This window comes from Pezoporus wallicus, unplaced genomic scaffold (genome assembly GCF_028554395.1).
Source record: "Pezoporus wallicus isolate ANWC-B61680 ecotype Strahan unplaced genomic scaffold, APGP_CSIRO_Pwel_v1 contig_2025, whole genome shotgun sequence".
NCBI lineage: Eukaryota > Metazoa > Chordata > Aves > Psittaciformes > Psittacidae > Pezoporus > Pezoporus wallicus.
The window spans coordinates 3,930,785-3,955,250 of record NW_026640253.1 but is presented as its reverse complement, the minus strand read 5'-3'; the positions used below and the strand labels follow the sequence as shown (position 1 = coordinate 3,955,250).

The window sequence follows — 24,466 nt, the reverse complement described above, 5'->3', positions numbered from 1 at the left end:
TAGGAGGACAAAAATGGAAAAGCATCAATTCTTTTTGAAATATAGTGAGACTATAAAATTGAGAGGAAAATGATATGATTCTAGTGCAGGATGGGAAGGAATGGTTCCATTTACAGCTTTGCCGTGTGCTGGGAAAAACTGAACAAGGGCTACAGAGGTGTTTAGAAACCTGTAATTCTACATACAGTTGTCCTCACCATGTCCTTTTGCAAACAAACTTTTCTGTATCTCAAATCACTGAACACAGACCTGGAACATCCAGAAACAGAAGTCAGTTTTGAAAGGTTGGCCCAATTTAACTTGCTTTGGTTTCCATTCATTTTTTATGGCTAGATTCAGTAATATGAAGTACTTGGAGTATTTCCTTTATCAAAAACATTCTATACATTCAAGTTAGTACTGGTTTGTTCATTTTAACTCGTGCAGAACATGAAATTTGAACTGTTGTGTCTTTAAACTATGCTCACAGTATGCACTGCTGATGTGTTTCTTCCTTACAGTTAGATGTAATCATAGCAGACCTGGATGGAGGCACAATTAAAATTCCTGAATGTATTCATCTTTCTCAGCTGCCAGAGCCACTGCTGCATCAGACTCAAATGGCGCTTTCTCTAGTATGTTTTGATGCAAACTTCATTTTCCACTCTCTTGCCTATTAAAAAAAAAAGGTTAAATTGAATTTCAGTATTAAATCACTTTCAAACACATTGGAAATGAGATTTAAAACCACAATTCATGCCAACATTTGTGATTTTAGAAGAATTTGCTATCTACAGTTAATCACTAAGTTTTTTCACTATTCAAGAGATAGGTATTTTTCCTTCGTAATAATGATTTTTTAATAAGAATTCAACATTGGTATTTGAGCAGAATTGTTACCAGTTTAGCTGCTTTTCTGTTTCTATAAATTCATTTCAACTGTACATTTTCTTGAAGTTTAACAAATGAATAAACACTTTATTTGTATGTTACCTGTATATCAGTATTCAAGAATGATTGATAAGGGAATCACCAAAAATGTAGTTCAGTTTGTCTTTTTATTATCGTCATAAGTTAGAAATCACCTTATTTGGAGGCTTCTGAACAAATCTTCGTGTTTTACAGAGAAGAATCTTCTGGCTGTTAATCTGTTTCTAATGAATCAGCCCTAAAATCCTCAAATATGACTAGCTTCATTGACTGTAATGCAAATTTTTCATAATGAGCTCACTTATAGAAACCTGTAGCTAAGAAATTAATCCCACTTTTATTTCTATGCAGTCTTCATAATTTAAATCAGTCTATTATTTGAGATCCTTACTATCAGTGAAATAAGAAAAAAAAATTAATTTATCCTTTCCTCAGCAAAATGAGGGGAAAAAAAATTTGTTTAAAAATTTCTCTAGGTTTTGCATCCTGATTTGGAAACAGCAGATTATGCATTCCCTCCCCCACGAACAGCTTTATCACACTCAAAAATGCTGGTAAGATTTCTGTGTTATGTTTGACTTAAGGAGAAGACTCTTGAAATTTTAGACTAACTTCTTTTTAAGAATTTCTGCTTTGTGTTTTCTTTTCCATATACATATTCTTTATGGTATTATTGGTGAAGCTTAGTTAGTTTGTTTAAAGCGTTAAGACACCATAAAACAATTTTTAGGACCTCAGGTTTTAAACATGACTGTAATCTGTGAAGGTACTTGAGCTAAAATAAAGTAACATGGGTAACACAGGATTTGATCACAATTTTTGCATCTGGGCCAGCTGGAGATGTCACTGCCCCAAGTCTGCCCCCAGCTGTTCACAGCATTTCCATCAATCTGTCAATGTCTATGTAAGCACCTTCTTAGTCATTTAAATCAAAATATACCAGTACATTAAAGATCTACCACATCTTTAAAGATCCAGAACCCTGGCTTATTTTGGCGGCAGTAGGTTGGCAAGCGAAGGCATGAATTTGAAGAGTCCTAGACAGGCAGCTGAGCAAACTTAGAGCAGTCTCCTCAGCTGGCAGAGCCACAGCGAATGGCTGTAGTGATGCCTGCAATACTTTTAGCCTGGTTGTCACAGCAGCAGCAGTGCCATCTTAGGCTTCTAAGGTTCCATGCTCCCCTGCCCACGCCAGTGGCACTGCTTGTGCAGTGCTGCAGAACCCTACTTATTTTAAGGGGTAAATCCAAGCTAAAGTACCCTCTTTCCTTTATTTAGCAGCAGTTTTCTCTTATGGCAGTTCTTTCATGTGGTTCACCACATGACTACCCCAAAAGCTACACTTGCATTGCCTGTTGTGCAGGCAAAAGAAGGTCAGCAGGAGTAAAGGGGTGCATATGTACTAGATCTATCATTGCTATCTGAGGACAGGTCAGTAAAACTGTAGCCTCACGTAAGAGAACTTCATACGTGTAAAAGTATCTGCCTATGCTATACTGCTACATTGTTTGATGACTTTGTAGGCGTTTCTCAGATGGCTTTATATAAATGTGTGGAAAAGTTTAAAGTGCAAAAATGTTTTGATAGCACATTCAGTTACTGCTTACAGGACAAAGAAGTGCGAGCAATCTTCCTTAGACTATTTGCACAACTTTTCCAAGGATACCGGTCATGTCTTCAGCTGATCAGAATCCATGCTGAGCCAGTGATTCATTTCCATAAGGTAAAAGAGAAGTAGTTATGTATATTTAGCTAGTGTCGTGTTAATCCTGTGAGCTTACCTTTTGAACAAGTGTTAAAGTTTAAAAAAAATAAAACAATCTACACGTGGTAGGCATAGCATTCTGACATAACACTATATCAGTGCATTTTAGTGGGACTTAATTGCAAGGACAGTGATGAAATATGAAACAGCATTAATATTAACATTTAATACAAATAAACATGAGCAATCATTATGGAATTTTGAAAACATATGTATTGAATTAGAATGCAATACTCGGAAGTACTAGTTTTCTGTTTTATTATCTGTGACATTTTTAAAATGTTTGCATCGATCACTCCTGAATTTAGGTGTAAAAAGATACTAGCTAATAGAAAAGATTTCATTACAATGTGCCACCTATTAGTAGAAGCTGGCGAAACTATTTAACTGCCAGTATATAACTGAGTGTAGTTTTGATACTGATGAAAGACGTACATTTTTTTCTTTCTTTATTGCAGGCAGCCTTCTTGGGCAAACGAGGCTTAATTGAGAATGACTTTCTAACCAAAGTGCTCAATGGAATGGCATTTGCTGGTTTTGTGTCAGAGAGGGGTCCTCCTTTCAGAGCCTGTGATCTTTTTGATGAGGTGAAAACTATTCCTATATATACCTAAGTAAATGAAAATGTACCTATGATATTTCAGCATGTAAAAAAATACTGAACTGCTTCTGTATCCTCATTGTTAATTAAAGTTTATATTAGTCTTTTAAATTCCAATTTCTACTAAGTATACATTTCCAGCTTGCTTCCATAAAATTATGCCCTGCTCATATATATGAAGTTAAACAGATGTGTAAATCGTGGTAATGCTGCTCCTATTGTCAGGTTTGGAACTTTGTAATGCATCACATGTGGTAGTACAGAACTATTTTGAGTAATTTAATTATATTCTTAGAAACATTGAAAAAAGTAATTGAGAAATATTAAATTAAACACATACCCAAGAATATAAACTGGGACAAACTTTTTTTTTAAGTAATGCCATATTTTTTCTGTTCTGGTTTTTATTTGAATGTAGAATACAAATAGAGTTTGGTATTAATTCTGCTTAGTAGTAGTATATATAAGAAATATGGATTGTCATATTAGAAATGTTAAAGGAATGCTTTAGGTACATAGGAATCTCTGTATTTGGTAGGACTATAAAGTCTGGTAACAGAAGCTGTGTATGAAAGTGAAAATATCTCATGTTCCAGAGCAATGTGACATTGCACATTTTCCAGTGTTCAGTTTTCTTTGCTGAATTTCAATGTAAGATTAAAATTTCATGATTTAAATACAAAAGAAATTATTTTTAGTTGAATTGTAAACTTTTTTTTATTTTTTAAGTTGGTAGCCTTTGAAGTTGAAAGAATTAAAGCTGAGGAGGGTAATCCACCAAAAATGATAAAGCATGTTAGAGAACTTGCAGAACAGCTCTTCAAAAATGTAAGTTTACTCTATCTGCTGCACTTTTGAGGTAGTAATATTGAAACTTCTTACTTCTGAGATTGATCCAGTGTATGAAAATGAAAGTGACTGCTTCTGTTAGTCATGTGTACATTATGACGGAAGAGTTTGGAACTTCAAGTGTCATCAATTTTGTACATGTGATGTACATTGGTGGAAGTTCAATATAGTGATATTGATTTATTAATGCTGATATTAATTTGTGTATAGGTACTGCTACTTACTTTTTTTTTTGTCAGTATTCACATAACTTGTATCAACTGTTATATTCTCTGCTGCAACCTGTCCATGCCTCTAGACAGTTTTCCACGTGAAAACTGTACATCCAGTTTGGCATAATAGGTATTTTCCACAGACCTTTTTTGTTGTGCAACCCAGTCCCTAGAGTTTGTGTGCTCAGCAAGTGCTATTTCTTACATCCTATTTCTTGAACTCTAGGTTTCCTGGAATACCATTTCCAGTTTCATTCTTGTCTTCCTATCATGCTCCTTTATGTTACGTGTTGCTTCTCTTTCCATTCGTTAGCTGGTTTTGTGGGTTTTCTTTGTTATTCTCTTTCGGGGGGGGGGGGGCATCACCTAATCTCCCCCCACCCACACAGACTTCCTGTGGTTTTTCAGACTCCACAGAGCAATATCTACTACATAATCAGTTAACATCTTTGTCATTCTTTCTATTCTGTATCCCTCTTCCCCAAAACTATGGTTTACATGTACACTTCTACTAATATCCCACAAGATTTACCAAATATTGTTATGTCCTGGGGTGTTTTGGGGTTTCTTTTGAGTTGCATATGTCTGTCTTCCCTGTGCCCCCCATGAATGCCTTTAAGGATTTTTTTCACTGTCACTGTAATTTTTGTTTAGGGTAAAATCAGTATCTTTTCCATAAGAAATAAATTAACAGCCAGTGCATCTTTTTTCACAGAAGATTTTTGGATGGAAAAATATGTCTATGTACTTCAAGTAAATTAAATGTGTGAATAGTAAGGGGTGTTAAATGAGATTAGTCTGGCTTTAATATTGTCCTTAGTTGCAAAACTCGTGTGTCTGTTTTCAGACTCACTCACGTGCACCATCTCTCTTTTCCTCTGAAATTGCCAAATGACTATTACACTTTTTCTGAATTAAATAATATATTTATTAAATAAATACACATCTTAATCTAACTTGATGATAGCAGCCATTGGAAGAGAGGGCAAATACATCACTGTGGACTAAAACCATTTCACATGTAACAGTGCGTGTGAAATGTTGTCTCTTGTCCCTGTGTGTTATGGCATACTTACTGGAGTATATTAACACTGGTATCCTTACACTGACACTTCAGACTTAGAGTATGTATCTTGTGGAAAATGAAGAGAAACATCAGGCATCAGAATTTTTGTTACATAGATTCATTTCATCTATGAGATTTCATTTGTAATAGAATATTATTTATTCAATAGTATATCTCCTCATTCTAGAGCATTCTTTTAATGATAAATATTGGACTTATTCTATTTTCTACTTAGAATGAAAGGATGTGTAAAGCATAAGTAAGTGTGCATATGTGGAACTTTTTATTTCTATTATTTCTTAAAATCAGTGTCAAAACTAATTAATTTATGTCATTTCTTGTGATGTGATTTAGTATATCATTGTGATGAGCTTCCTACTTCACTACCACTAAGTAAATGGCTTAGTGCATTTACAAGTCAGATTTTTGATAGTTACGCATACACCTATCTTTGAATAAAGCACTGTGATGAGTAACATTGCTTCTGTAAATTATGCATAGAGCCACCTGATTTTAAACTCACTGCATGACGTATTTTGACATCTTGTCCACAGTTTTAATAATATTGTAGCTGTGACAGTCTAGATACATTGTGGAGACAAAGTTTGTAACAGAGAGATAAGGGAGATAATGTTTGTTTTAGTCTAGCTGGTACAAGTGGAAAATCTAGACAAGTTTTTGGCATATACTGCTTTAGTAGTTAAAGACATTAGACCGACGTTCCTCAGAGAGTATACAGCTGGCGTATTTGTGATGTCCAAGATTAAAGTAACTCTATATTTCCTCTGGATCTCTCTTCATGAAATGGAATGTGGAATAGTTACACTCCCTTTCTGGCTTTTTCTATGTCATCTGTTACCCCCTGCTGAGATTGTGTTCCCTTTCTCTGCCTTGCTTTTCTTGGCATCTGCTGCTCTCATCCTCCTGGCTAGGTTTTTGGCTTGGTTTATTTAACTTTCCTCTGCAGAGAATTTGTATGGTTAAGTAGCTGGTTTGTTTTGACTGCTATTTCTCAAGTTGATGCGTTTGATCCCTTTGTTGCCTTTTGCGCCCTTAAACGAAAGTTTCAAACTAACTCCTGTTTGCAGGTTTTATTGCAAGCTGGTTGTGCTTGTACAACAGAAATCTAATTGGTTGAGGAGCACTCTTTGGCAGTGGTCTATAGCCAATAATAAGTAATAGCATAGAGTCAAGTTACATAACAGTAAATTAAAGCATGATCGATGATAACCCCTGGTATATGAATGGAAAGCTGAAAACATCCTATTTTGTTTGATTGTTACACTCCCCAAGATGTGAGATGTGATCCTGTGAATGGTGGTAGAATCCTTGTGGGTCTCAGCTGTCTTTCAGAAGAAGTACAGCCTGAAGCCAGGAGTTAAAAGAAAAACAAACAAAAAAAACCAAAAAAACAACCCACAAATAGAAAAGACTATCAACCATTTGAGGGAAAAAAATGAAAAGAAATGGCGAATTTTCATATCCTGTTGTCTTCAGGATATCTTTCTGGAAAGTGTGTTTTAAACAAGCTAAAATAAATTTGCAGGCAGTTGAGTGAAAATTAGTGGTTTGTGATGTGTGTGGTCTTTCTGATAACTGAACACCAGATACAGAAGATGCAATGTAGAACTGATTTTTATAATTTTTTTTCACTGCTGAAGACCTCTGCAAGAAAACCCAAAAGCAAGGATAATAACTTTCTTTGGGGCTGCTAATTGCCGACCATGAAAGAGCGAGTGGAGATTCATTCAGGCAAACCTTTACATTCACAGTGGAAATGCTGATAGATTTATAACAATAAAAGTCTTTCCTATCCTGTGTGAACATCCCAAAATCCGATGTGACAGCTTTTTTATTTTCCTTGTAGTTTAGGCATATTGCTTACTCTCTTTGATCACATATATTAACTTCTTTAATTATTCTTTTTTTAGTGCAAACACTCAGCTTTGTGATGTATTTTTATGGGACATACAGAAGATAGAAAATTGGTGTCTAGTGAGTTTGATACAACATGGTACAAAAATTAATTTTTACTTCATAGTCTTAAGATGAGAATATTTCTCAGTACTCAGTGAAGAGATTATATGTTTTAGTACTCTTTAACTCTCTCTCTAATGAAGAGATTGATTGTCAAACTATTTGAGTCCTAAATATTCATTAAGCTGCATATAATCAACCTAAGCAGTAATTTTCTTTTGCTCTCTTTCTTTTTGGATTTTTCATTTTGGCAAAAAATATTTTGTAAAAGCCCTTAATGAAGTCGGAAGTATTACAGATAATGAATCAGGGTGATATGAATATGAAACATTATATTAGTGAGCTGCATTAGATACTCTGCTTCTTAATCATTCAGGTATGACAGCTACACAAAACAGTAATAAAGTTGAATAATACAGATGGTAACACTGTATAACGCATTTGTGTATAACCTTTGCTTTTGACCTGCAGGAGAATCCCAGTCCCCACATGGCGTTTCAGAAAGTGCCACGGCCCACGGAGGGCTCCCACTTGCGGGTTCACATCCTTCCTTTCCCTCGGATCAATGAGTGCCGGGTGCAGGAGCTCCTCCAGGAAGGCCTTGCAAGGAGTCAGGGTGCCCCCCCTGCCACTCGTGGGGACAAGAAGTGTGTTGTTCCAGCTGGTCCCCCTGTTGGTATGTGTACTCCTTCCCTGACTTACCTATTTGTCATCCTATCTCACGAGCTGAACAAAAATTAACATGACTGCAATGTGTTGCTTCCAAACTCAAATTAATACTGCATTTTTAGTGATGTTGGTGAACTTCAGTACATAGACTTGCCAATTTGACTTTGCAATTTTGAAAGCCCTTTTGTATCAGCCTTTACTAAGAGATCAAATATCCATAGTGGCATAATTACTAACAACAAAAAAAGTTTATCTGAGTTAAATTGAACTATTAAATTAGATACTGTCTACTCACCTAGGTTTGATGAATATCACCATAGGTTACTTGTAGGACTGGCTGAACCATGCTTTGAACTGTTAGGATTTCTTCTTTGACAGTAGTGGAAGACATGTAAATTACTGGGAAAAGGCAAGGAATAAACATATTCTCTGTCTCAAAATAAATATACCTATATTTAAATATAATGAGCAGGTGTAGACATTGTAGGCCTGTCAAATTCATTTTAATGCTAGAAAAATTCTGTTAGTCATAGTCATATTCATTGATGTGAATGTTGGCATAAACAAGTATGTTTAGTAAACTTGCAGGACACATGAAGCTAAGCAGAGCTTGCAGAAGTTTTGGAGGATGGGATTAGAATTCAGATCAGTCTTGAAAACTTAGAAGTCTAGTTTCTGAATTTTGTATTTCTCTACTGCCTTTCTTCAGATAAGGTATTGCATGGGCATGATCAGCTGACTAGGCAACTTCAGACACTAATTTGGGAATTATAGTGATTGTAGGGCAAACATGACCCAAACGTATCTAGCTATTGCAAAAAAAGACAAACATCTCAGTCGCATGTATAAACAGGAGTACAGTCAGTGAACCCATGGAGAAATCCTTTTGTTGTACTCAGTAAGAACTCCGCTGGACTGTTTGTATCCATTTTTGGACACTAGAAGACTGTCTCCATTTTTGGTTCTGTTGGAGCGAGTCCAGAAGCAACCAACAAGAATGACCAGTGGTCTGGAGAATGTGACCTAGAAGGAAAGATGGAGAATTGTTTAGACTAAAAAACAGAAGACTAAGGGAACACATAATAGCAGCCTTCAATTACTTAAGAGGCTGTTAAAAGAAAGGGAATAATCTGCAGTGATAAGAAATAATGGATTTAATTGCAGCACGAAAATAGAGTTATTTGTATGGAAAAACTTGGTAAAATGAGAATTGTGAGACAGTTGAACTGATTTCTTGTGAAGCCATGGAGCCTCTGTTATCACAGAACTTTGGGAACATATTAGACAAACATGAGAAGTAACATAAATACAGTTGATCCTGTCTAGGGACAGCAGGATGAACTGGATGGCCTCTTGAGGCCTGTTCTAGGCCTGTTTCTCTTTACGTTTACTAAGAATAGGATAAACTCTGTTCACCTGCCTTTGCTGTTGACTCTTAGTTTGGTTTTGTCGTCCCCATCCCCCCCCACCCCCCCCAAGGAACAGCTCTCATACTCTCTGCTGTCCTGTGTGTCAAAATCCTTGGTTATTGGAGCTCATTGTTATCTACAAGAAGGGCATATTCTGCATTTATAATTTATTTATTTGATACCAAAGAGGAAAAGAGTATGTTAGCTCTTCCATTCTGAATTCTCTTGAAAATTCGGAGCTAAATAAACACTGCGTTCAGAAAACAGTCTTTTGATATCAGCAAATTGGAGTCTAGGTATGAGAATATGTCTGTCACAAAATTCTTGCCATGGCCAATGCATTCTCTAGGAAAAAAATAGTTACTGCTACAAAATATGCAAGGCTATGTAGTTCACTGCAGAACACAAGCATATATAAATATATATCTAATTTCTCTTTATATATTTCATTAGTATGTTAGAAGTTGGAATCTCTGTCTGTATGAGACAAATAGAACAAGTAGTAAAGAAAATCAGCTGCTGTACTTAAAATTCGGAGCACTCATTTCTTCAGACAGTATGTGGAAACCAAAGATTTAGGATCTTATGTTCCTACCTCTATATGCCTACTAATGGAATTTGCTTCACAGACCAAAACTGAGGGCACATTTTTTATTTTATTTTAAAAGAACTTTCAGGTCTTTGTGGCTTTTGCAGAAGACATTTCACGGATATATATTCTTCTTTTTCTTTGTTAGTTTCCATAATGGAAAAAGGAAGCACAGTTTTCAACAGTGCACAAAGGCTGGAAGTTGTTAGAAGTTGCATCTCATTCATTTTTGAAAACAAATTTTTGGAGACTGAAAAGGTAATAAAATGAATTTTTAACTTTCCCAAATAAGCTTGTTCTGTTAATGAGCAAATGGGGACTGACCTTGTCACAAAGTACATTTTGAAGTCTTGTTTCAAATGCTAATGATTATTTTAACCATTTAAATGAATGAAGCAGTAAAACTAGTCATATGAATGCAATACTGGGTGTAATCTGAGGCTAATGGATTTGAAAACCTGTTTGTAATACTACATGGGTGTGTTGAAGCTGTTTTTTCTGCTTTATGTTACCATTATAAATAGTATTGTCCACATAATTTGTTTTTAAAGCAGTGTATTACTCTAGCAGTATAGACTGGGAGGACTGCAAACAAAAGGCATACACAGACATTTAAGTGTTTATCAACCAATGCTTTTTTTAACTTTTCAGTACTGTAAGTTTTGGTTGTTTTAAAAATCAGTAATTATATAAAACTCAGAGATGAATGTAAACATTTGCCATGTTTGTCTTTACGTAAATGTACTAGTGAGTTGTCATCCTTGACGTGCTTAGTTTTTCAAGTTATTAAGTTGCCAGGTTTTACAGATTCTGTCCATAGAGTTTTCAATTACTGATTCTAGAACCTACACTGAAATCTAATCTTACATATGAAAATGACTGTAAAATAATTTTAAGCACTTTTTTAATATTTGTCAGAGAAGTATCACCCATGCATCTCTGAGGCAATGCAGCTCAGTGAGAAAACGAGTGATTTTGATTTACAAGTTGTATTATGGAAGTGTATATGGGAGAAGTTCTAATAAAATATGTATCTCTTTTTAAAGAGTTTTGATGCATGTGTAATACAGTAGTATTTAATATTTTTTAAATTACACACACTTGGAAAAAGTCAGTATTTTTTTTGTCCCCCTGAATGGTAAATTTGCCCTTAGATAAGACAATAGGCTGACTTTTCTTATTCATCTGTTACCACCCATTAAATCTAGTCTAAAGGGCCACAGCTGATAATCACTAATGTAGCACTTGCTGCATCTTTAAAACATTGGCATAAATATTCTATTGGCACTGTCCTAGGGTAAACTGTATGACAGTGTTGTGACCTCATTGCTGTGAGAGGTATGCCACTTCTAAAACCCTTTGTCATTCAATGCTTTTCAAAAAACATGCTGGTTGTCCTTGATATGCTAACTTGAGGCCTGGCCTGGCTGGTACAGAGTAGAGCACTTGCTTTCATGCAGAATAATCAATTTCTGATTTCAAATCCACTCGATGTCTGTCTGTATTCAGTCATTTCTATTTGCAGATGTAGGTGAGAAATACTGTTTAATGCATTAGAAAAAAAAAAAGGGAAGAATTTATTACTTAATGACTCTAGCTAAATCAACCATTATGTGAAAGGGTGATACTCAAGCTAATGAGTCATTTCCAAAGTTATTGTTTAATATACTGTCACTTGGAGTTTCTTAATAAAGAATTAATTATATTCAGTATGAATGGTGCCATTCAATTTCCTTTTCATAACGGCAGATTTTCTTCTCTCCAGACCCTGCCTGCAGCTCTGAGAGCCCTAAAGGGAAAGGCAGCTCGGCACTGCCTGACACAGGAATTAGGCTTGCATGTTAAACAAAATCGAGCAATACTGGACCATCAGCAGTTCGACTACATTGTGCGAATGATGAACTGTGCTTTGCAGGTACAGTGTGTGAAAGCTGTGTTCTTTGGTTGTCTTTGTTTTGCTATTATGATAAGCAAAAAATTGTTTCGAATGATGTGGAAAAGCAAAAAAATTAAAGGACAGTTGATGTACTTAGTGTTGTAGCAGAAGCTGCTTGACTGGATTTAAGATATTAGGCAGGTCTATACAGATCTGCGTGATAAAAAAAAAAAAACAGAAAACTCTTTCTGTTATTGACAATGTAGATATAACTTACTGTTTTCAGTATTGAAGTGATTTGCCTTAATGGCTTGGATTACTTTCTTGATAAATGGGTGTTAGGTTTTCCAGGTCATTTGCTACTTTGACCTCCTGAAGTGTGTATCACCCACTGCTCAGTTTAAAAAAACCTCAAGTTTGTCTTCTTTGTCGTCGTGTGAACATATTTCATATGTTATGTATAGCTATAAATTAACACTGACTGAGCAAATGCTACCTCAGGTCACCATCAAATGTAAGATTTGTTTTCTGTTGTATTTCTTGTTTGTTCACAGTAGATGCTTTTCTGCTGTTAGGAACAAAATTCAGCTTTGCAGTGGTTTTGGAGTAAAGTTACCTGCAGTTAGCAGATGATAACTGAAGTCAGCTGGCTGAAATTGTAGGGCATGTACTGGAATGTCCCTTTTTTGTCACAACCATTGGCCTTTTCCAAACTTTAAGGTTAACTTCCAACTCTGGTTTTGCTTACAACTCTGAGGCTATCTGAAACTGTATTTCTCTGCCCAGTGACCAGTGAAATACTGACCTGCTTTGTATTCAAGTTAGAAATTTCCTTTCAAACCAGAAAGCAGGATTGTCTAGATGTTGTTTCCACTTTTTTGATTGTTGATGGGATTAAAAACCCCTTTATTTCCCATATCTTAGTACAAAATAGATGGCAGAAGAAAATGGGGAGTTGAGGGAATTTCCTTTGCTCAGGAAAGAAATGCTAACATCACCTTTAATAAAGCAATAACATCAAATTTTTCTCAAGGAGAAAAATATTGTTTTTCTTTCCAGTGCTTTGAAGATCCAAAAAGGACCTTAATGTTTATAGAAATGAATGTGTCTGAAGTGTTCCTGAAGTTAAACTAGAATAGAGTTTGGTTGTTTTGTGGGTTTTTTGTTGCTTTGTTTGGTTCTTTTTTCGCCAACTGAACTAACGAACATAAATCATACAGAGGAAACAGATCCGGTCAGGAGGCATTTTCCCCTCAACATTGTTTTCATATCTGTGAAAATATAAAATGGAAATTTCAATTTCTTAGGTGTCAGCTTGGCCAATATGAAAACATCTGAACTTCTGACACTGGGCAGCTAGTTGGAAACAAGTATTTAGAACATCTACTTTTATGGTGTATGAAATGATTTATGAAGTTATAAGCATGATATATTAAGATAAAAGGATGTTTTATAATTTGTTCACTTTGTTCAGTTTTACTGTTTGGAACAGCACGTAAATTGTGACATTTTGGAGCTTCCCTGTATCAGAAAAAAATACATTATCCACAAGTTAAGTTTGCCCTTGCTGCAGTGGGACTCAGCATGTCAGCATTTTGCTGTAGAGAGAATTCTGTTAGTTGCAGGTCATAAGACCAAGTCACTTAAACTGTGTCTGTTAAAATGATACAAAAATCTAATTAAAGAAATGTGGTCTTAGCTGGAGATGTATTCAAGCCTTAAGGAAATACCACATTAATTACAATTGAGTTTTTGAGAGAGAGTCAGATTGCAGTACTGCTTTAAGATCTCAGTGAACTATTGGAGTTGTAGAAACTGTCTCAGTCATACCACTGAACATCTAGCCACAGATTTTTCTGTTAGTGTTATTGTATGTTCCTGTTAGCATCCATAAGATACAAACTAAAATATTGCTGTGACCAGGGGGCTGATACAAAAGCTGAGAGGAAGGGAAGGCGCCAAGCAGACTTGATAGGTTGGACATAGCCCTGGCTCTCTACTATACATGCTGGGTTGATCTGGCATGTGTATGCCTGATGGTTTTCCCTGGGAAATACCAGTATTTGCTGGCTCACTTGCTCGTGTGGATACGAAATGTGATGCTCCTCAGCCACCAAACCTCTGCTACTGATAATGTGAATTGTTGCAAACCATAGTATTTCAAGAGATATAGGTTGACCATATCTGAAAAGTGTCTTTTGAACAAGAAACTGTGTTACTGTCATGTGCTGAATTCTTTGTCTTACCGGGAACAGTGCACATACTAGAAAACCGGGAAGATTGCATTCTGCAAGTTTATTGCATATCCCTCTGTTACTATTAAAGATTTTCCTGGTTGTCTAGTGTTAGGTTTTTTTTTCTTTTAATAGAATTTATTCTCTTATTTTACTAGAGTCCATAAAAATAAAAGTTATACGCTTTTTTAGAGCTTCTGTACACTTGTTTTAAGGATGAAAAGCAGTATGTTAACAAAATGTTAGCAATAATCCCACAGTGCATATTGTGGCCAGTATCATTGTATCTGGTGAGATGTGTCTGCTACCACAGTACTTCGGAATAGATTAAGGAAGAGGAATAAATTACTCACACCATTGCTTCAAGATAACAGCTGCTTTATTTTAGCAAAAAAAAATACTTAGGCTGTATTTCCCTCAGTATCCAATCTCTAGCCATTGTGCAACTGGAAGGAAGGGAGGGTGATAGCTCACTGATTTCTCTAGAGCTGGCAAAACGATTAATATCTGTGATATTGATTAATATGTGTGATAGCAAAGCAGAAGCATTATGTTTTGTTCCATATGTTATATAACTAAAATTACTGTTAATAACCGTCTACAGTGTTGCAAAAGCTTAATATATTGATTGACAATTTATGCATGCAGATGGCACTGCAATGAGAAAAAGGTGAAATTATTTCTCTAGAAACTATTTCCATCATGTTTGCTATCTACTGCTGAGTTTACATCAGAATTATTTGCAATTACACAAAAATTTCTGTTTTGAACGTTTTTTTCTCTTTAATTTTCTGTGATGTAATGCTTTTCTCTGACATTTCAGAAAAGGCTGCTTAACATTTTTACACCTAAGAAGCCTGCTTTTTACCAGAGAAGTATTTGTTCTGTGTAATTACATTTCTAGCAGCACACTGTATCCTTAATACTTGTTAAGAAATAATAGCAAAGCCAATTTCAAGGCTCAATTTGCATGCTTCTCCATTAATTTATTAGAAACAACATGACTTGTCCAGATTTTCAATTGTTTCTGACTTCCTTCTGGTAGCACCAAGTGAATTCTTATTTTGAAACACAGTAGCACTTAGTTTGATAAAATGGCAGTAAAGGCAAAAAGGGTTGAAAGTTGTAACTTCTTCCCTGGTGTAGGTGGAGAGTACTTGATGAAAAGATATTCCAAACAACTTGCATAAAGTAACAGTAACAGTAAGGCTTTCTGGAAGAAAAAAAGATGGGGAAAGGTTCTCTTCAGAGGACTGTGAAGAAGCTTCTTTTAGTGGTTAGGACAGATAAAACTTTCCATTTAAAAAGAAAAACTACAAGCCTACAGTGTTGCAATATCACATTGACTCTGTAAGATGTCACATATTAATATTGCCTAACTTCATATCAATGCTTTGGCAAATTTGGGTCAAATTGGAAAACACATGTGCCCCAGACATCTGGAGTACCTAAACTAAATGTGGTTAGAGTGGGAATAAGGTGCATAAAAACTATTAAATGCATAAACGCTTTCAAAATTCTTTTCTTCAGCTGTAGGAAATGGATAAGGTCTTCTAATGATGTGATTTAATCTGACAGCCTACAAAGTCATGAATGCTGTTTTAAGGCCAGTTTCACATCTGTGTGAATATGTGGTGGTGTAGACAAATTATTAAACGTTCTAGTGCTTTAGATAGCTTCCAATAGATCTCTAGGGCTTTCCGTACTTGCAAAAAACAGATGTTCATCTTTCAAATAGAGTATACTGAGCGCTCTAAAAGTATACTTACAATGTACGATATGAGAAACAACTGTAGGAAGTCTTAGTAGCAACCAGAGCAAAATTAAGAATTTAACCTGTGTTAGGTTACAACAAAGTATATCTGGGCCAGCATCTGTTCTCCAGCAATTGCCAAAAGCAGACTAAAGATATTACTGGTTAATTATGCCTGTAAAATTTTGCTCATGACTCTTCTGTATCAGTTTGGTGTAATAAAGGTCGCTTTCTACCGCTTAACTATACAATCTGTGTATAAAGAATCTTTAATATGCAAAATTAAAACCAATGGCATTTTGTAGTTAGTATTAATTTTTTTTTCTTATTCAAGTAACTGTTGTATTGTGTTCTACCACCAGATAAAATTTAAAAATTGTGAGTTCTCAGAATTCAGAGGTTTGCAAATACTTTCCAATAACAAGAAATATTTTATTACTCCTGAGAGAAAATAAGCCATATGTGTATGTATATAAAGGTTCAATGAACTAGTATTTCTCATATTTTATGTAGAAAACTATGTTGCTAAATGTCTATATTTCAGAGGCTAATAGTAGATTTCTCTCCTTTCAGACATGGCCTGCCTTTTGTTACTCGGTTTGATTTGCACTCTTGCAAGTAAAGCCTGTCAGAGTAATGTTTGAACAGTAGTAATATTTGAAAGTATTTTAAGGTCTTTTAGAGCATAGAAAATACATAATAAAGAGAAGTCACTGTAGTTTAACAGGGACATAATTCTATTAATTTATTAGTTATTAACAGTTCAATCTTTTTCATCCTGTTAGATGTAGTTATGATATTATTTAAGTGAAAGAATGGAGATTCCAGTATGTAAGGCTTGGACTTTAAACTTCCAGATTTAATTCCGTATTGTCACAACGGGCACAGTCATATAGTTTCTGTGGTACATGGTTTATTACCCAAGAAGTAAAAATAACAGTTTTTTTTCCATCCTGCTGACTTTTCAGGAGTTCACCTATAATGTTCTGGACTTAATAAAAGAAGCTGCTCTTTCTGAATCTTTCTGATGACCTTTCTCATTCTCAAGAAATTGCAAGATACTAGAATATCATAGGACATGGCTGAGCTGATGGTGCTCACATAATTTATCTAGGAAAAAAAGTACATTATCAAAGGTTGTATTGCTGATCTGTGTTTATTTTTCCTTTTTTTGCTCTGAGGAGCATACTGTTACAGCCATCCCATCTCACTGAATGGCCACACAGCCCATGAAAAATCCATTCACAGGCATATTTTCATGAAATCCTGAAAATGGAGCTTTCTGTGGGATTGCCCATGTACTTATTCATGAAGCAGGTGTATGCATACTGCTATTATTGAAGGTTGCAAACTTCTTAGCTTTATTACTGCTGCTAGAAGACCAGTCCACAGTTACCTACTTGCAGGTATCAAGGGAGATGACCATCTTGTATAGCAGTAGTCATTCTGCATTTGGCTTGGACTCTCCATGAGAAGGCACTGTCCAAATAATTCCTTTTTCATAGAATCACAGAAGATTTAGGGTTGGAAAGGACCTTAAGATCATCTAGTTCCAACCCCCCTGCCATGGGCAGGGACACCTCACACTAAACCATGTCACCCAAGGCCTCTTCCAACCTGGCCTTGGACACTGCCAGGGATGGAGCATTCACAACCTCCCTGGGCAACCCATTCCAGCGCCTCACCACCCTAACAGGAAAGAATTTCTTCCTTGTATCACTTGGGGAAATTTATTTGTGCAGTGATCTCCACGGAGCTGCCTGGCTTGTTCTGCATGTCCAGGTACCAAGGTGTTTGTCTCAAGCCAAGTAAAACTGCCTCTGTGGTTTTAATGAGGAAATGAGGCAGCAGAAAACCATAGCTGCTTTTCACACTGGTGCTGTACCGGTGGAGATGTTCAGAAATAACCCTGGGCATTTCCGAAATTGGTGTTTCCCTGCAGGTTTCAGAGACCCTACTTATGTTAATGTAAAAGTGTTTGTGACTTCTGCTTGGACCTACCCTCCATAATTATTGCTTGAGACTGTTACTTTAAGAAAGGAAAAATAGGCATTAGCAGTAATGAGTCCCATGACATGCTGTCCATACCTACATCTGCCTTCAGCCTCCCTCTCTCAGCTGCTCACCAAAATGTGTTGCGTTCACACGCTTCCTGTCCTCTGTGTATGTACGTATGTGTGTGCACACATGAGGCACAAGGGTGATACAGGTATCTATGGCTGCTATAATAGAAAAATATATATACACTGATACACATAAATATAAACTCGGTAGTAATGTAGAAGTTAAAATAATCTACAAGTCCCGCCATGATCACAGCCTGTTCGCAGTATGAATGAATGTGCATCTCGAGCATACATCATCTGGAGTGCTCTGGTTGCAGGGAATCCCTTGGTTACACAGGTTTCTGACTGCTAACATGTAAAGGAATCAAAAATGCCATAATAAATATGTGAAAGTACCCTCCTTTCTGTTGATACAACATGTCATAGGTATTACTTGTTTTCTAGGCTGCAGACTGTGGGGATATTGATTATGTCTTTGTTACATTTCTGTGCAGTTAGCAGAGGATTCAGCCTTGTTTTAAGGGTCTCTGCTTAATATTTTATTACAATTGTCAAATAATAGTGGGGAGTTTGGCTTAATACAAGAATAAGCAGGAATACATGTGAGCAGCAGTGCCACGGCCTCCTCTGGCTGGTTGCAGCTGTGGGTCCCACAGTGGGGCTGTGGTGACAAGCCCACAGCACCCACCGTCTTGTTCTCGCCCTTGCTGAGGCATGGCATGGTTGAAACCAAAGCACTCGAAACAAACCAGCAGCAGCAAAAGTAGGTATGTTAAGAGCTGTGATGATTTTGAAGTGCTTTTAGCATATTATAGCAGATTTTTCATGGCATTTACATAGCAATGTAGGCGTTTCAGAAAAAAAAAAAAAAAGGGTATGTTATCCAAACTGCAGACACAGCTGGTCTGTGTCTGAGCGATGTTGATTTCAGTCAGGTCATATCTGACTTACAGATAGATAAAATGTGATATCCTTGTGGACACAAATGTAAGCGCTAGAGTATTCAACACTGAATCTGAATGAGGGTGTCACAGCAAGTAGTTCCCTGGCAGGTATAAGGAGAGCGGTATGTGTGTGTCCCGTCCCCCCCGCCCCAGTCCTGGTTGGGTCTCTGCGACATTTGTCAGCTAGAGCACTCTGTAGTCTTAATGGATGTCTCCATCTTTCTGGGGCCTTTTGGGCCTCTGTTCAGTCCTAAAATATTTGCTGTTCATGCAGGGCATGCTTGCGTGTGTTTGGGCACACATAGGTGCCTTATTGAAACCATGTAGCTTCTTGGAGCATTGTTGTGGTAGGCTCTGACTGCTGCTAAGCGTTCATTACTGTTAATTGTGGCCTTGTGGTTGCCAAGTGTTCCTAATAACTCCGTGTTCTAAATATTTTTGGTCATCTTGATGAAAAGCAGACATGTGCTTGTAAGCTACTACTGCTGTAAATAAAATATCTTTTAGGAATTATGTTATACTGCTGTATAGTTGATCTCTAGCCTCCTTCTGAAAGAGGTGGACTGATGAAAGGTAGTGAAAAGGAAAAAAAACCCAAAGAGTCTTTAATGTTTAAAATTGTGACTAATAATAAAGTTATATAAAACTAGTGACTTCTTTTCTTAGAAGTTTTATATCTAACAAAAATATGAAAGGAACACGTGCAATTTTGTTAAGTTTTATGTATGTGTATAACATGTATTTCAATACAGCTACCTAATTCCATATAGATGTGTGTATAAAACTGTAGGTAAGTTTACCTGCACTCAATCTGTATTGAGTGTCATTTTATGTATACATTAAGTAACAAAATATTACACAGCATTGATGCACTATACCCACTCAGTGAACATAACTCTCTGGCCACCCATATGCACATGTGTATTTAGCTTTAGTGCAGTTTTTATTACTAAGATGAAGGGGAAGAATTTGCGTGTCACTCTGGTCTTCCCCCCTGTGCTTCGCACTTCAAATAACTTAAACTGAGATGTAGTAGAGCACTGAAGTGGAATGCTTCTTTGGTTTGTGAGCAAGGTATGTCCTTCCTTGATCATTGGTGGTATTTGAGAATGAAGACCTTGGGCCCACTGTAGGAGAGGATCTGGTTTGAGACCATCTTAAAAATCTGAACGTGCGCAAGTCCATGGGTCCTGATGAAATCCATCCGCGGGTCCTGAAGGAGCTGGCAAATGAAGTTGCTAAGACACTGTCCATCATATTTGAGAAATCGTGGCAGTCAGGTGAAGTTCCCGATGACTGGAAAAAGGGAAATACAACCCCCCTTTTCAAGAAGGGGAAAATGGATGACCCGGGGAATTACAGACCAGTCAGTCTCACCTCTGTGCCTGGCAATATCTTGGAGCAGATTCTCCTGGAAGGCATGCTAAGGCACATGAAAATCAACAAGGTGCTTGGTGACAGCCAGCATGGCTTCACTAAGGGGAAATCCTGCCTGACCAATTTGGTGGCCTTCTATGATGTGGCTACAGAACTGATGGACAAGGGTAGAGCAGTTGATGTCATCTACCTGGACTTGTGCAAAGCGTTCGACACTGTCCCACACGACATCCTTGTCTCTAAATTGGAGATATATCAATTTGATGGATGGACTACTCGGTGGATAAAGAACTGGCTGGATGGCTGCACGCAAAAAGTTGTGACCAATGGCTTAGTGTCCGGCTGGAGACCAGTAACGAGTGGTGTCCCTCAGGGATTGGTGTTGGGACCGGTCTTGTTCAACATCTTTGTCGCTGACATGGACAGTGGGATTGAGTGCGCTCTCAGCAAGTTTGCTGATGACACCAAGCTGTGTGGTTCAGTTGATACACTGGAGGGAAGGAATGCCATCCAGAGGGACCTGGACACGCTTGTGAGGTGGGCTGATGCCAACCTTATGAAGTTTAACCATGCCAAATGCAAGGTGCTGCACCTGGGTCAGAGCAATCCCAGGCACTGGTACAGGTTGGGCAGTGAAGAGATTCAGAGCAGCCCTGTGGAGAAAGACTTGGGGATGTTGGTGGATGGGAAAATGAACATGAGCTGGCTTTAGTGTGCGCTTGCAGCCCAGAAAGCCAACCGTATCCTGGGCTGCATCAAAAGGAGCGTGACCAGCAGGTCAAAGGAGGTGATCCTGCCCCTCTACTCTACTCTTGTGAGACCTCACCTGGAGTATTGTGTACAGTTCTGGTGTCCTCAACATAAAAAGGACATGGAACTGTTGGAACAAGTCCAGAGAAGGGCCACGAGGCTGATCAGGGGACTGGAGCACCTCCCGTATGAAGACAGGCTGAGAAAGTTGGGGCTGTTCAGCCTGGAGAAGAGAAGGCTGTGTGGAGACCTCATAGCAGCCTTCCAGTATCTGAAGGGGGCCTGTAAGGATGCTGTGGAGGGACTTTTCATTGGGGACTGTAGTGATAGGACAAGGGGTAACAGGTTAAAACTTAAACAGGGGAAGTTTAGATTGGATATAAGGAGAGAGTTCTTTACTGTGAGGATGGTGAGGCACTGGAATGGGTTGCCCAGGGAGGTTGTGAATGCTCCGTCCCTGGCAGTGTTCAAGACGAGGTTGGACGAGGCCTTGGGTGAGATGGTTTAGTGTGAGGTGTCCCTGCCCATGGCAGGGGGGTTGGAACTAGATGATCTTAAGGTCCTTTCCAACCCTAACTATTCTATGATTCTATGATTTAACTTACTAGAAGAAACTTGCCATATAGAAAACTAGTTTGTTGTTTCTGTAAGGAATTTTATGAAGTGGTCTGTTTTCAAATATTTTGTTTTGCAGGAATTTGCATAAAAGTTGCCAGTGGGTGGCTGGAGGATGATAATCTTTTCTTTATTTTTCACATACAGTCATTTCTAAAACAAAAAGAACATTGAAATACATTCAGAGTTTTCTGATCTTTTGGTTGCTATAATATTTGTATAACCTTTGGCTTAAACAGTTGAAATCTTGACAGCTTGTGTTCAAAAAAATTGAAGTGTGATGTTGAGATACATAAAACACAGGCCAGTTCTGGGTTTTGTCAATTATTCTGTGTAAATTTTGACAAATACTTTAATATGACAAACAAAGAATAGTGAACATGTGGCATTTTAGAATGATTTTTTAAAGGAAAAATGCATAAGAATAGATTACTATATAGTAGTAGACCTACATCTGCTGTTACATAAATAGAAAGTGTGTGAAGTTACAGAATAAAACCGGAATAAAGGTGTAAACAAAAGAACGTTTGACAGTCTACAAGAGTGTTAAAAAATTCTTGCAGCTGTTAGCATTTATTTTCAATATTATAGCCCAGATTTATGACTCACATGAATTGATTTTTAGGATGCATGGGAAAATACCGTTGAAGTATGCTGTGGTGAAGATTGCTTTTAGTAATTCCAGAACTCTATACACAGTCGGTGGATCAGGCTTTGGTATCTAGTAATCCAACAAAGTATTTAAAAGTAACTTCTAATGTCTACAGATCAAAAATCAAACAAACAAAACCTGACCAAAAAAACCCCTCACCAACCCTCTTCCCCTCTCTCCACCAATTCTTCAACTCTAAACTTCAAAACTCCACTTGAGAGCTAGGAATTAAAATTTGAATTGCATGTTTAATGGTCTAAATTCTCACAATGTTCGTGAGTGTACAAATATCTAGTTCTATCTAGACTGATTGGCTTTTGAGGACAACAGCAACTTATTTTGATAAAATTAATTCCTCTGCTCAGTTGAGCATCTTATAAAACCTTTGTTTTCAATCTTAATAGATTAAGCATCACTTTAGAGAATACATATCTTTTCTTACACCTATATAAGTTGCATACAGTTGGCATGTAATATTCTCTATCCCTTCCGGGTGTATGGAATGCAGTATCTTGAGATCATCTCTAACTGTAGTAATAATACTCTTAAAATCAGCCTGGATTAAGAGGATTCTGTGATTTTCAGCACTTCTTTAGAAACTTCATCTCTTTCCTTGTCTGCATTACAATACTCTGTCTACCTCTGAACCATAGGCATCTGGATTTTACATATTATACATTCCTTCAACTGTACTGATGATTTTAATTCTCAAAAAGTTGTTTTTCTTCACTTTTAATGCCTTAATGTAATTGCTAATATTTTATATATTTTCCTATCCTTTCAATTCTCACAAAATCTGCTTCTATAAATATCATGTATTCCACTTGTGCAAGAACATTAACATTAGTGCAGTGTAGGTTTCATGGACGGCACAAAATATCATGCTGTCCACAACATGTTTCTGGATCCATGTCTGACCAGTGTGCCAGGAGAAGCTGGGGTTCACAGCCTTAAACTAATTAAAGTCTTTACTGAATGATTTTTTTTTTTGGTATTAGAGCAGGCAAAACGAGTTGTTCTTTTGAGCATTTTTTCTTTGTAAGAGGAGGAAAAAATGTTAATGCAGGCAAAGGCAGTGGACAAAACAGCCCTTAATTTATTGTTTCAGACCAAATCAAGATTCTAGACTATTGATTTCATTGGAATTTAGCCTGTTATATTTATGAAGTTAAAAGGTATAATCACTTTTGTAAAAAAAGAAAAAATAAGGAATATGCTTATTTTAATGGACTGCTTTGGATCCTTGCCTTTGTCATTTGGAATAGCTGAAATACTAACCATATGTGGTTCTGTTTAGAAGCCACAGGCCACAACTACAGTTATGTTAACACAATTTGTTACTCAGCCTCTGAATCGCACATGTAGAAGTCATAGACTTTGATCCTAACTTGATTATGATTGATGGCTGTTACCTTCCCAAATCTCTATCCATGTAGCTTCCACCCTTACAGAGCTAGTTACTGTGTAAAACATGTTCTGTGGAGAAAACTTAGTTGATGGTAGGCTTGGGTTTTTTCAGTCTTTCACAGCCTCTCAGGCAGTCATTAGACCATCAGTGTTGCATGGATCAAAACATGAAAACCATAACTACAGAGAGAATCCAAACCAGGGTGCTGAGAGGTGTTACAAGAATCACTTCTTTGATCATTGATATTTTAACTGAACTTTAACAGAGGCACTCAGACTGCCATATACATTTTACACAGGCTCATTTCAAAGAACTGTTTTAACATGATTTAGTATATGTACCATATAACAAAGATTTGACTTCTGTTAATCTTGTCTAATTTCTTATTTCATGAAATGGAAAGCTGAATGATCCTATCTGCAGTTTACTCAGAGTGCCATTGGTGGTATTCATTCCTGGCTTCAAATCTGGGAGCATTCTGTACTTAAAGAACAGAATATACTAAAATATATGAGCACTCCGATTCTCTCTTTCATATGGATGTTCACTTTCTTCCATAGCCTACTTAAATTAATCTCCTCTGAGATCACCGAGGAGTAATCAAAACTGTGGGGAGAACTGCTGATTCTTGGATACATTTTTTCACAAGAGCATGCTAAAGATTGTTTCTGCAGCCAGAAATTTTCTGAGTATTCCACAAACATTTTTGAGATTACATGTTGTCTCCATTTTTATTTTATTGATC

General features: G+C 36.9%; 1 protein-coding gene across 1 annotated transcript in view; it reads left to right on the top strand.

The window, feature by feature from the left end:
- SBF2 (SET binding factor 2) overlaps positions 1-24,466 on the top strand; it is a 260,718-nt gene that overhangs the window by 149,562 nt on the left and 86,690 nt on the right. Inside the window, exons 9-16 of the mRNA XM_057418287.1 lie at positions 501-614; positions 1,386-1,463; positions 2,519-2,632; positions 3,133-3,261; positions 4,005-4,103; positions 7,851-8,055; positions 10,195-10,304; positions 11,812-11,961. Of these exons, the coding sequence (XP_057274270.1) occupies positions 501-614; positions 1,386-1,463; positions 2,519-2,632; positions 3,133-3,261; positions 4,005-4,103; positions 7,851-8,055; positions 10,195-10,304; positions 11,812-11,961 (999 nt within the window). The remainder of the gene's footprint in view (positions 1-500; positions 615-1,385; positions 1,464-2,518; positions 2,633-3,132; positions 3,262-4,004; positions 4,104-7,850; positions 8,056-10,194; positions 10,305-11,811; positions 11,962-24,466) is intronic.